General features: G+C 31.0%; 2 protein-coding genes across 2 annotated transcripts; one reads left to right on the top strand and one right to left on the bottom strand.

Moving 5' to 3' along the window:
* The first annotated feature begins 836 nt into the window (after nt 1–836).
* LOC112502339 lies at nt 837–1,367 on the top strand. Its single transcript, XM_025106230.1, has one exon. It carries the CDS (start codon nt 837–839, stop codon nt 1,365–1,367), a length of 531 nt encoding a protein of 176 aa, XP_024961998.1.
* A 6,081-nt stretch (nt 1,368–7,448) lies between these two features.
* LOC112502349 (NDR1/HIN1-like protein 3) lies at nt 7,449–8,428 on the bottom strand. Its single transcript, XM_025106241.1, has one exon. The coding sequence runs from the start codon at nt 8,343–8,345 to the stop codon at nt 7,632–7,634; it is 714 nt and encodes a 237-aa protein (XP_024962009.1). The 5' UTR covers nt 8,346–8,428; the 3' UTR covers nt 7,449–7,631.
* Between the last annotated feature and the right edge of the window lie 5,163 nt (nt 8,429–13,591).

The following is a 13,591-nucleotide window of genomic DNA, read 5'->3' as shown; positions in this document are numbered from 1 at the left end:
TGATCAAAGGTTTAAATATTTTCTTACATTTCTCAGCATAACTTTTTTTCTTACACAATCATTCACCTCTTTGTGTATATAGACACGATATAATATGCAATCTTTGACCATAACAAAAAACTAAAAGACTAACTAATAATTGCTCAAGAACAATCATGGATCATAGTTAGGAGCTGGTTTTTTCTTTAAGCAAAAAGTTTACATTCATATTTGAACAAAAAGTTGATTACCAACAATCTTAACCGGCTCGACACAAAACTCCCCTTGAAGAACATTAAGATGACGGACATTTTTTGACTCACTTAGCAAATGATTCAAAACAAACCCAAGACATATTTTATATTTAAACAAGGTAATTATGCTATTTTACCAACACTCAAGCTAAGAGACTTGTACATTCATAATAGTATGACAAGTATTATATGCCAATTATTTTATACAAAATATGCATTTGAGATCATTTGAAACATAAGGATGGTGTCTGATTGGTTTAAGCTTGGCTCCAAAGGTCAAAAGTACTCGAATGTCTCAGGTTCAAATTCAAGGAAGAATAAAAATCTCTTTGTGGCCACGGAGGTTCAAATGCGATGACTCCGAACTATCTGCAAAACAGATGGTCGTCATAGTATTAGTCGTCTCGAAAAACGGATTATTTATCCGGGCTAATAAAAAAAACACAAATTATTTATACAAAAAGAAAACATGTCTCCTGCCATCCGCCAACTTCGTTCAAAATCCTAAGCAGAAGACAACGTTAGCAGCCGGTAACCGGTTTCCTCCCCACTATAAAAGATTTCCTATTTGTGTTGTTTTCCATTTTTATTAAACAACTGAAAATGAGTGTGGGTAAGCTCGCCACTGCTTTAACCGTCGTCTTCATCGTCTCCCTACTCATTCTCGTCGCCGAACTCCTCTACGTCCTCTGCCGCCGTCGTCAATCCACCCACAATGTGTTTCTCTACTCCTTCTGCTTGAAATCCAAGACACGTGTCGAGCCAGCCGGAGCTCCGCCACAAAACCCAGGTGGATCCTCGCCGGAAGATGCCGTGATCGACGTTTTTAAGCTGTTGGAAGCAAACGGACGGTCGAGGGTTCTTTGTACGATCAAAGAAGACGACCGAGAAGACGTGGAGTCTATCGAGATAGCGGTTACCGAGAGAATGTCTTTGCAAGAGTGTCTTGAGTCTGAAGCGGCGGCGGCGGAGGAGGAGAGAGCCGTGACGGTTCATGCGGAGGTTGTGGATACAAAGACGGTGTTCTCATCGCCGTATGATTCGCCGATGTTTTATACTCCGGTGGGATCTCCGTCACGAGAGGGGATGTGTTCGGAGTTAGTTTCTCCGGTGACCGGAAAGAATGGGCGGTGAAGAGCAGTTATGACGGGTATACGCATGTGTGTAAAGCGTAAAGAATAGACTAGTCTTGTACCATTATTGGCTTCTTGAAATGTACGTTAGATATTGACGTGCGACCGTTGTAGCCGGTAGGCATCTTTTTCTATTTACATAAATTAAAATTAAAACGTACAATGAAATTGCATAATTTAATCTGGATTCTGACATCACCCGTAATTTATTTGCAGTATGTTCCCAAAAATAGCTTATAATTAAGATACAAAAGTTATTTGTCTAACTGTATCGTAGTTCTTGGCCTTCTAACATATAAAGATATGTAACAAAAAGGGTATAAACCGAAAATGTAAATACGTTGTTGTAACGAAGATTACGAATCACTTAACTTGTTAGGAAAAGTAGAACTGGTTGTTTTTTTCACAAATAATTGATAACTTGGTTTCTGGTAGATAAATTAAATTAGCTGTTAATTGCTGGTTAATAAAGGAAAAAGTTCAAAAAAACTCAATGAACTTTCTTATTTTAAATAACTAGTTAGTGTATTCATGTGATGCATCGGAATTTTGAAACCAATAACTCGAACTCTCGATGATGCTTCGTTCTAATGAAGACTTTTAGGGTTTACAAGGGATTTTTGAAGCCTATATCGTTGTTCTTTTGAATGGTTTTGAAGCCTATATTAATTTCCTTTTTGACGGGATTTTGAAGCCTTTGTGGTTTTGTTAGAGGAGAGCATTACGCAACTACAAGACTTGTAAAAAAGATGTAAGTCGTTGAGTAAGAAAGTCACATCATGTAATTAATGACTATGGTTAGAGGGATGATTAAAAGAAAATGAAAACCACATAAATAAAAGATACGTATATGTAATGTAATATTTCCCAGCTAGGATTAAGGACAAAAGTTGAGATTGTGCCAATTGGACACTGATTCTTAAACTGTGTCTCAAAACATACTTTCAGTTGGTTTGTGGTTCAGACAGATATGAGGTTTGTCAGTCAAGACCCTTTAGATGGATGGGAAGATGACCTCCAGGATACTTATTTGTATTCGCTACTTCAGTAGAGATTGCACCTAAACCTAAAACAACAGCAGACACAACTAAATCAATATAATGTAATTTGACTATTCCACCCCTTAATGTAATTTAGCGTAGTAAACTTGAACAATCACTTGAATTCAAGTCAACATGCAATAATGAATCACAAACCATTAGTATGCACATTTTAAGGGTCTAATATCGTATTGGTATTGTGGTTATTGCATGAGTCATTTCAACCACAACCTGGTGAAATGTTGGCTACAGAATTTAGCCGGAAAAACTTGGTGTCATGAGTTTTTTTGAGCCACAGTCACCATAAACTTTGGATTCCAATCGCCATCTAAAAACTTGCAGGCCTGCGCGAAGAATATATAAATCCAAATAATTTGAATTACAACTTTTGTTAACGAAACAACATCGATCAAAACCTCTATTATATATTCTAACTCAAGATTTGGCACTTGGTTAAACTGTGAATGGTTGGCTCCATCCCTACAATCAACAACACGAAAGGTGGTAGAAAGCAAACCCATCAAGTTTCCAAAAACCCACGAGTTTCTTACCAAAAAATAATTGTATTTTGTGGTTTCCAAACTCTCTAGAATTCCTTCTTCAACTCCCATCGCCATCAGCTACATAAACATACAACTGTGTATCTCCAGGTTCGAGGTCTTTGAAAACGTAATCACCCGAAGAAGATGATGATGTTGTGGAGAACCCGCCGAGGAGATGAAAGAATAACTCAGGCTACATGGCTGCAAAACAAATGAGGACGGTTCTGGAACGTGGAGAAGTAGTCGGAGGGGTTGGTGAACTTAGCTTTAAATTTGTACTCTTTGAATTTAGTATAAAAATAGAAAATCAAAAATGAAAAATAAGTTTTAAAAATAACTCGGTATGGATTTATCATATTTAATAATATTATTGAATTCAAAGGTATTCAACATTAAGCTCGTTTTGATGGTAGCGAGAAAACGATTATAACGGTATAATTTATTAAAATGAGACTTTTTTTTAGTATATTTTAGTTAATAAATAATTATATATGTTAATATGAGAATGATGTAAAATGAAAAAAAAAATTAAGTAAATTAAATAACTAATTATAACTGTATAAAATGTAATTTAAAAATAAAAAATAAATTTATTTTTAATTATTATGATAGACATGGGAATGTTGTAAAGCTTCAAAAAGTGTACATCATGCATAAACATGGATACCTCTCCAAATTCAACAAGTAACCATTTAACATGTTTACAAAAATACTATAGATAGGTAAATAATATATATTTTATTACATGTATTTATGTTATTTAATAAAATTAAATAAATCCAAAAGTATTTGATATTGAACTCGTTTTAAGATATTGACAAGACGATTATAATCATATAAGATAGCTGTAACTTATCCTTTTTAATATAGTATATATATATATATATATTAAGCCTCTAAACATTTTATTTATAAATAAATCATTTTATTTTTTTATTTTAAATGATTAAGTTCGTAAATTTATTTATTTTTAAATAAACCATTAAACCTTAAAAAATTAATTATATATATTATTTTAATAAAAAAATTACTTGTTATCGGTTAAATAAAATATATGGTTATTAAAAAAAAGTAATAGATTTTTATAATCGTGTTGTTGATTCGATTTGATACTACTACTCGAAAGTTCGCATTCAATTTTTAGTCTATAGTCGTACTCATAAGTAGATACAAATTTATTTCTGTGGGCCCATTCTCTTTTTATATTTTATATTAATATTTAATATTGGGATAAAATTAGTGGACCCAATGATTCCTAGCTTTTTAATTAAGCTCGTTTATTAAACATTTACCTGATAAATATTTAATGCATCATTTACCTTATGAAATGAATCTGATAAGAATTAAGAATCTTATCCTGTAAAAACGAGGGTAAAAACAAAGAATCTTATCTGGTAAAGAAGGGTGTTGAAAATGTTAACCAGATATATTGTTGCATACGATACTGTTTTGAAGGACTATAATTTACAAATGACATCGTATGCAATAATTCATCCGATAAGCATTAGCGTGATAAGAATTATCAACCTCACTTATTTGATCTTTGTCTTCATTCTAAACTGATATAATTATGAGTCCTTATCATATACATCTGATAAGATAAGTGACGAACTAAACACAAGTAAAGGTTTAGTAAATTGGGCATGCGTGATCCCACCTGACCCAAGTGGGACTAAGGAGAGACAGCCCTAGAAGCATGCCCAAAAGGCCTAATTCTTCTGCCCAATAATTGTAGCCTACTTAGGTGGCCCAATAATTGATGTAAAACACCAAATTTATCGTCTCAAATTCGAAGGATTTGAGTCTAAGAAAGATTGTTTTCCTATTTTCATACAAATAGTGAGTACCCATTTCGAGATAGTTGCTACCTATATGTTCTGATTCATTTACTACACGACCATGCATCATGATCTTTTTCAACTAGGCACCGAAAGTAATACAAACCTGCTACGACTCCAAACTGTAAATACCTTGTTGAGATGGGCTTCTTTTTGTAAAAAAATGGAGTGAGGGGTGGGGAAAGATATAGTGACCGTGCCGTAAGACCTTGTTCCTTTCTACTTGACTAAGTAATATTCGAGAAATCCGTCAGTTGGAAAGATGAGAGTCTCATTCTTGTCTCGATAAGGGAGAAAGGGCTTCTTGATAATCTTCGGGCATACCACATATCCCTCTTCTTCCTTGTGAGATCTTATAATCGGGAAGGCGCAGGTAGAACGTGTGGAAGGAAGACACTGGACGAGTAGACTTTGTGCCATAAATTTCCAACCCCATATATAAAATCTAATATAAATTAAAAACATATCCAACGTCTCATCTTTTTTTTTTTAGTATTTCCTATCTTCTCTCTCCACACATATACACACATAATTTGAATATGCAGAAAAGATAACATTTTATCTACACTTTCTTAGAAATATTATTATAGTTTGTGAACATACTATAAATCCATGAGATTTGGGTATAACTTATGAACATAATGTGAAAACCAACTAAATCTACTTGTGAACACCATGTGAATAACAGTAAACATTAATCTTAACTGATTAATGAAGATCTTGAATTAAAATACTCGTGAATATATATATTTAACTAATAATAAAACTATGTTTATAAATAAAGTGTTTTCTTTGGATTTAAAGTCAGAAAAAAAAACATCTTTTACTTAAAGTAAAGATAAAGATAAAATGATAAATTGTTCTCTTTCACTTTCAAAAATGATTACCACTAAATTATATGCTTTGAATACCCCCAAACACACACACACACACACATCATATTATTTAGGCATCTTTAGTCATTGATTTCTTTTCTTTTTAATTGTTTTAGGTTGGACAAATTATATGAAAAAGTAACGTACTTTAACTTTATTCCTATTTTAGATAATGTATTTTTAAAACTTGCATTTTGATATCTAAGATATAAAGTTTTAAACATTTAAGTATCCAGATAACCGGTTGAAACATCTCATTTATTCAAAATCAACTTTTTATGGTTTTTATTTTCATTTTATAAACACTTTATTTTCATTTGCCATATATTAAATGGTTAAAAATAAGAATTATAAATGTTTGATTTTAGAAAAATAAATATGAAATATAAAATTTGAATTTGAATTTGAATTTGAATTTAATTGGGTTAAAATTAAAAAAGGCCAAATTTGAATTCAACGGTTATGTAAGAGAGTCATTTAATAGTCTACAAACAAAACTGGGAACCATTCAAAGTGGGGATGAAAGAACCTTTATTTACACAAATTATAGCATATGCTTTTATATCCTTTATATTAAATTTATAATATAAACTAGGATTTTTGTTTGATAAAAAAAATTCAATCTATAAAATTCAAATATGAAAATTCAGTTTTTTTTTTTTTTTTTTTTTTTTTTGCAATTTGCATGAAAAAATAACATATTTTAACTTAATTTTTATTTTAGGTAACGTTAAACTTTAAAATGAAAATATTTGTAATTTAGAGTCGTTTACCAAACATTCATCAAATAAACGCTTACTGTCAGTAGTCACCAACCTTACTTACATAGTAAACGTCTTATACCAAATGAAAATATTGTTGTATTGTTGGTAAATGTCTTTCACCCGATAAACGTTTATCAAATAAAAATCATTTTTTCTCACTTACAAGTAAGATCATTGGTTATTATCACTATTCACCCTGAAAAGTAAGGGGTACCTGACAATGACATACAATTATCGTAACTGTAATAAGCATTTGTCGTTATTTCTCCGCAATAAAAACAGAAGCAAATTTTTTTTTTTATTTCAATACAATTTATCGTGAATTTATTATGAAGAATTACCATAAATAAACATAAAATTTGGAAAGTATCACCATGGGAACCAAAAAGGAAAGCATTGAGATGCGACCACTCACCATCTTTAATTATATATTGCTAGTTTTCTTACTTTACAAACGAACTTTAGAGGAAATTGAAATTAGAGTAAATTATATTTTTCATCCTTACACTTATCATTTATTATCGAGTTGATCCATTTTTAAAAAGTAGTTACAATTTTGGTCATTATGGTTGTTGTTTTATTTCACTTTTAGCCCTTATAGTTATCATTATGGGTTTTTTCCTTTCAAAAATGTGAAATTTACAAGGGTTGCTGCAAAATAGTTTTACCACTCAAAACCATTGTGCTAATAAAGTTCATAGCAAAATGCAAATTGCAATGAATATTTATGTATTTATGGAAGTTTAGGGGACCATTTTTGTTATTTTGTGTACATCACAGGGACCAAAACTGTACTTTACTGAAAATTTAAAATTATTAGCATGGGGAATTGAAAAAGATATGCCACTGAATTCTAAATGGGTCCCAACCTCTGTTATCTTAACGTTTAAAAAAAAGCAAACAGATGATATGACTTCAATCTCAAATTTTAAATCCATGGTTTTCTTTACTTTCCTTACAATCGAACTCAAAAAGAAATTAAAGTTATCATAAAATTCAATCAAATAATCGAAATTGTATCCAAGATCCAAATCCAAAAACGATAACAAACAATACCCATTAATCAGAATTTAGATTCATCACTGTATATATATATATATATCTCCAAAAAATTGCATGAAACAGAGTGAGAATCAGAAACAAAGATCAAGAATCAGTAGATCGATGGAAGAATCATCAATGCGATCGAGATCATGATCTTCTTCTCTACCAATCGAAATCACACTTGGTTCGTTCAAATTTCGCAGATGAAACCTTACCTTTAGTAGTCAATGGAACCTTCAAATCGCATTCGAATTTGGGTTTAAATTTAGGGGTTTTCGCCCACCAGACTTTGAATCGGATCTTGAGTCTCAGCTTCAAATCGATGTTGTAAACATCATCGCCCTTCTCCGAATCGTATTTCGATTTTTCACCACCGCCGAGAAACACCAGTTGTTCTCCTTTAAACACCGCACTCAAATTATTCTCCTTCTTATGCCCTAAAAAGAATCCGTCAACCTCCGCCGTCGAAAACCTCTGGCCGTGGTACAACGCGTTAGCCTCGATTTTGTCGTAGTAGATCCCCAATCGGCGGTTAGGATTCCGGAACGTCATGTTGACGGCGAGGTTGTAGTAGAGAGTGTTGTTCGTCGGAGAGAGGGTGAATCGGGTGAGAGTGGCGTCGGCGACGTGAAATTTGGGGACGTTGGGGCGGAAGATGAACCAGAAGATTAAGCCGATGATGGCGAGGAAGACGGCGATGGTGATGAGAATTTGGCAGATGAGATTGAATATACAACCACAGATACAGCTGCAACAACAAGTTAAGGGGTTGCAACTGCTGCCGCGGCCAGGGCTGTGGTAGGATTTGGTTTTGGGAGGGATAGAAGGGCCATAGTAGGCGCCGTTGAGGTGTGGTTGAGCCGGCGTCGGTGGCATTATGGAATCGGAGAAATTATGCAGAGAGAATTGGGGATGTGAATTTAGGGTTTTGATGGAGAAGGAGAAGGTGAAGTAAGACACCAAAGAGAATAATGAAACGGGCGACTATTGATGCATCCTATAAATAACTTTCACCTATGCATAGTTGTACATTTTGCATTCAAGTTTCTACATATTCATATGTGATTGAATATTATTAACCATACTTATTCACATCGATGCGTCCAATGTAGAGGATATGAATATGATCTTTCATGCAATCGTAATATTCATTCATTGTAGTGTAAAAAATTGTAGGATAATGAAAAGTATCACCATATATATTTTGAAACTACAATGAGAACACAAGTTTTTCTTGATAGACTTGGTTTGCAAAAAAATTCTTCTACACCAGACCCGAGTACTTTTTAATTATTTTTATTAACATTACACTTTAAAAATATCCACCTACTATAACAATTGGTAATTTGTCACCTTTTAAACGAATTATCCTCCTTTTTTCTTTGCTTAAATAGTTTAAATAAGGTGTCGTGGAGGACGCGCCATTTTGATTATATGGCATAAATAAATAATCACTTTTTTTTTAAAATAATTTCCTCATTTTTAATCCCGATTATTCATAATCACCAAATTATGTTTTTCATCCATCTTTTTAGATAATGTGAAAAAAAAAATCTAGTCTTATTAAATTATATGCAAATTAAATATTTTAAAATAACATAATTTTAACCAAATTTGTATTTTTTTTTCAAAATAAATATTAATTTTTATTTGTTTCAGAAAATATATTTGAGTAAATTACGAATTTAACCGGGTTAACAAGAGTATCATGTCTGTATTTATTTTGATTTTGGAATCATTATGGATAAAAAGTGTAAACCACTGAGACCAAATTTGAAATTTACTCCAAATATTTTATTTGTAAAAAAATGTAACATCTTGTTATTTTTCTTATAGAAAAAGTACACATTTTATAACATTTCTTTAAATTTTTAGTGATATAAAATGTTCTTAACAAATCTTCTTAATATTATTATTTTAATGAATAAGTTAAAAAAATTCTAATTAATTTATTATATTTATTAATTAATATATCAAGTTAAAAAAATAAAAACAAATGAAATATTTTTTTTTCAAGATAATTATTTCGTTCGTAAAAAAAGAGAAACAATTTTTATTTTCTTTGTTTAAAAAGAATATTTTTAATTTTTTTAAATGTTAGCGAGATAAGTTGTGATTTACAAGTATTCTTAATATTGTTATATTAATTAATAATTTATATTTTTTTAATTAATTTAATATTTTTATTAAATAATATGTAAAATTATATTTTTTGAAAGTATAATGATGTAAGAATAAATGACACGTCACTAATATATCACACATGGACAATGACATGGCATGGACGACCGATAACCTTTGTGATGTCATTGTCATCTTATTTCAAATCAAAAGGTTATTCATTCCTATAACAAATATATTTTTTAAAGTAAAATGCTTTAATAAAAAATAACTTGAAACTATATTGTTGTAATAAAGAAAAATGAAAATACAATGTTATAATAAAGAAATTTTTGAAAATATGTTACCATTTCATTCATTTACCCCTTGAAAAAGGAATAACTGGGCTCTTTCGGACAAGCCTTTTGAGGGGCTTGAAGAAAAAGTTTGTATGATTAGGGTTTTAAGGCTCGACGTTAGCTTAGACTCAAGCTTTATGTGCTCGGATTCCTGTTCTATATTTAGTTTTCATAGTGAGATTATGTCCTACGTAGGAAAAATAGTGAAATATTGCTTGTATTGTGAATTATATACAAGTTCTTCAGGCATCACTTGTCCCACTTACGAAATGGGATAAAGTCTTCCTTAGTTTATAAGTTCTAATCATCTTGTTGAATTGTTCAATAGATTAATGAGAGAAGTATAAGAAGGGATCTCCACCATATGATACAGATATAGATGCACTGGGATGAGATGCACTAGATTAATCCTTATATCAAACGTGATTAATGGGTATATTTGATATTAAAGGTGATCAAGGATCCAGATCCATTCTTACGCTTCTCATCTTAACTCTCTTCTCACATGATTTTTCTTCTATACATATGTATATGTATGTATATAGTGGTTCAAACGAGAACAATAACCAAATAAACTAATACCAAAACGGTCAAATCATAAGCAAAATCACATGTGATTATACACTAACAAGCCATGCAAGTATGTGTGTGTATTAATCATTGATCATTTTCATCTTATATTAATCATTTCCTTTCCTTCATATTCTACAGAATGTTCATTAATAAACATATATGTGGGACAGGTTTAATTGATTAGGTAATCTTGGGGGTGCAATAACCACAACCCAAACAACATTGTCTAGTGGAGGTTAATAATATCTTAAGGACAGTGATACATCATGTCGTAATCATTGCTGATGTTGCACTTATCTCCTCCAATTATCTTTTTTTGCTAACAGTCTTAGACTGGTTTTTTTGTGTGCATCTCTGTTGTATATATACATATATAATTGTGTATTATGAACCATACTTGTACATAATGCATATATCATTATACATTATAAGTCATAGTTGTACATTATGCATATCTGAATGTACGTTATGAGTCATGGTTGTACATAAATTATGCATATACGAGTGTACATTATAAATCATAAACGTTTATGCATATACGACTATATGTATTTGTATATTATTATTGTTTAACTAAAAAAATAATATTTAAAAATCTAAAAAATAAATACAAATCCATTACTCTATAACAAATAGACTCAACCAAAATCTAAGGCCATTAAATATATTTGAATTTAATCATATTATGTGTAATAAAATGTTGTATTGTACGAACCGTCAAAATTGTAATTTGTTTTAAAGTTTTTAACAATAAATTGTGTAATACATTTAATTGTATGTATTAATAGACGAATGTATAAATCGTCATCGAATTTTGCAATACAATTTTTTGTGATTTGGATAAAAAATCAAATTGCATATGCATTATGATTTACAGTTTTGACCTTGAAATGCAAATCATATTGCATACATGGTTTTAATCAAAAGTACATTTACAGATCAAATTGAATAATAAAAGGAACCGGAAAAAAAAAATCAAAGTAAACGATGAAAAAATAGCAGTAAAAAACAATTGTTTACGAAATTTGGTTGGTAATTAGATGTTAAACCATGTTTTATGTTGCACCGTCAAGTTATCATATTGTGTATTTTAACATCAGCAGTCAAACGGGGGCGTTAGCATTCATTTCTAAAGTTTTTGCTCATCTATGTACAGAAAATTCAAACAAACATATCCGAACTTTTTTTAGTTAACGTAATCGGGTTCTGTTCTACTGAATAAAGGCTTTAAAGGCTCAGTTGGATCCTTTTAAGTTGGTATGGCTAATTTGTGATTAAAAAAGTAAAAGAAAATTAAATACACACATAATTATGAAATAAAAGATGGATTTCTTCATAATTTGTTGATATATTTAAATCATTACTGATTTGCAACTTAAGATCGTTATGGAAAAGGCCATTGCAAATATGGTTTTATTCTATAACATGACACTTAGTATGGCCATTCTAGAGGTAAAAGCAGTTCAATAGGGATCTCATCCAAGTCCTTATGCTCTTCGTCCTTAACAAAATGCTTCTCGAAGTTGGCTTCTTGCTTCTTTTGTTCACCGACATGAGAACCACCATCAGCACGACCATCACCGAGACACTTGCCTATAACAAGAAGAATATTGCTAAAAAGACGAGTTTAAGCTCGATAAGTAACAAAAGAGTGAAGATGAGTCTATATTAGACTTGGCAGGGTTCGATTTGACATACGAGATTAATTGTGATGAAATGACTTAATCTACTTATGATTATGGCTTTGTAAAATAGTTTTATTTCTACAGTAAGTTATTAAATCGTAATGGAGACGTCGTTAAACTCCTTGACAACCTGCGACCGATTTAGTGCAGGACACTTGGAGCATTTCCAAAATTTTTCAAAATAAAGTAAAAAAAATTAATCACATTAAAAAGGGAGTCCAAATTCACACAAATTGGCCGTTTACCAAACGCTTACTCGGGTAAGTGAACACCAAGTCATTTTACCTTACCGGATGAATATGATAAGGATCAAGAATCTTACCCGGTAAGAGCGAGACAAGGATCAAGAGTTTTACCCGGTAAGTGAAGGCGATGACTCTTACCACGGTAAGCGTTTACCGGGTAAATTGTTACATACGATGCCGTTTTGGTGGACTAAAATCTTATTCGGTAAGTAAATGATAGTGTTAAATTTACCGGTAAGTGCTTACCGGGTAAATGTTTGGTATAAAAGTGTACCAACCTCATGCCATAATATGATGACTTTGACCACCAAAAATCCACCCTAAAAAACATGCAAATTCTAAGGAAAAACCATGGAAAATAAGGATTATGTGTTTAAAAGTAGTTGAATTTTGGGAAAATATTTTACAAAGAATAACATTTTCATCTATAAAAAAGGAAAAAAAATGTTAAAAAATAATTTAGATTCTAAATTTGTTTATCAAAATTGTATATTAGTCGGTGATGACGTTATCACGGGAGTTAATTGGTAATTGTTTTTAACGTATAGAAGATAAAGTTTTCCAATGTAACGTATAAAATGACGATTGAAAATTATAAAACAAATATAGCATTTAATAAATTGATCCATCGTGTTATCTGCACAAGGTGAGGGTTTTTATGTGTGCGTTTGGTAAACAAACTGGATGAGATGAGACGGGACTGGACAAGAGTTGAGGGTAAAAATACTCTATGAAGTTTTAGGGTTTTAATTGGACATATGTAGTTTCGTAATTTACTAATATTGTTTCATCAACGTCTTAATTAAGAGTCCAAAATTTATTAGAACCCAATTGTGAGAGGAATTGTAACTCCCACACTGCGCCAACCAAATACTCATTTGTTTATATAAAATACACCACCCTCGAACCATCTGTTCCACGTTTCGATGGCAATAAATTTTCGTTTGCGAAAAAGATTTTATTTTAATTTCATAAATATATTACTAATTAAATTACCAAAAATGTATAAATAAAAATAAAACAAAACTTGAATAATTTGTGTATAAATTTTTTAAAATTTTAATTTTAATTTGTTGTTATAGATTTATTCCCATCTTTTAATTTAATCTATACTATATTATAAAACATTTTACAAAAAATCTTAAAAATAACTTTTTATG

Source organism: Cynara cardunculus, unplaced genomic scaffold (assembly GCF_001531365.2).
Source record: "Cynara cardunculus var. scolymus isolate 2C unplaced genomic scaffold, CcrdV1 Un_Scaffold_1276, whole genome shotgun sequence".
Taxonomy (NCBI): Eukaryota; Viridiplantae; Streptophyta; class Magnoliopsida; order Asterales; family Asteraceae; genus Cynara; species Cynara cardunculus.
Note: the sequence above shows the minus strand (reverse complement) of the source record. Positions and strands in the feature narration are given on the sequence as shown.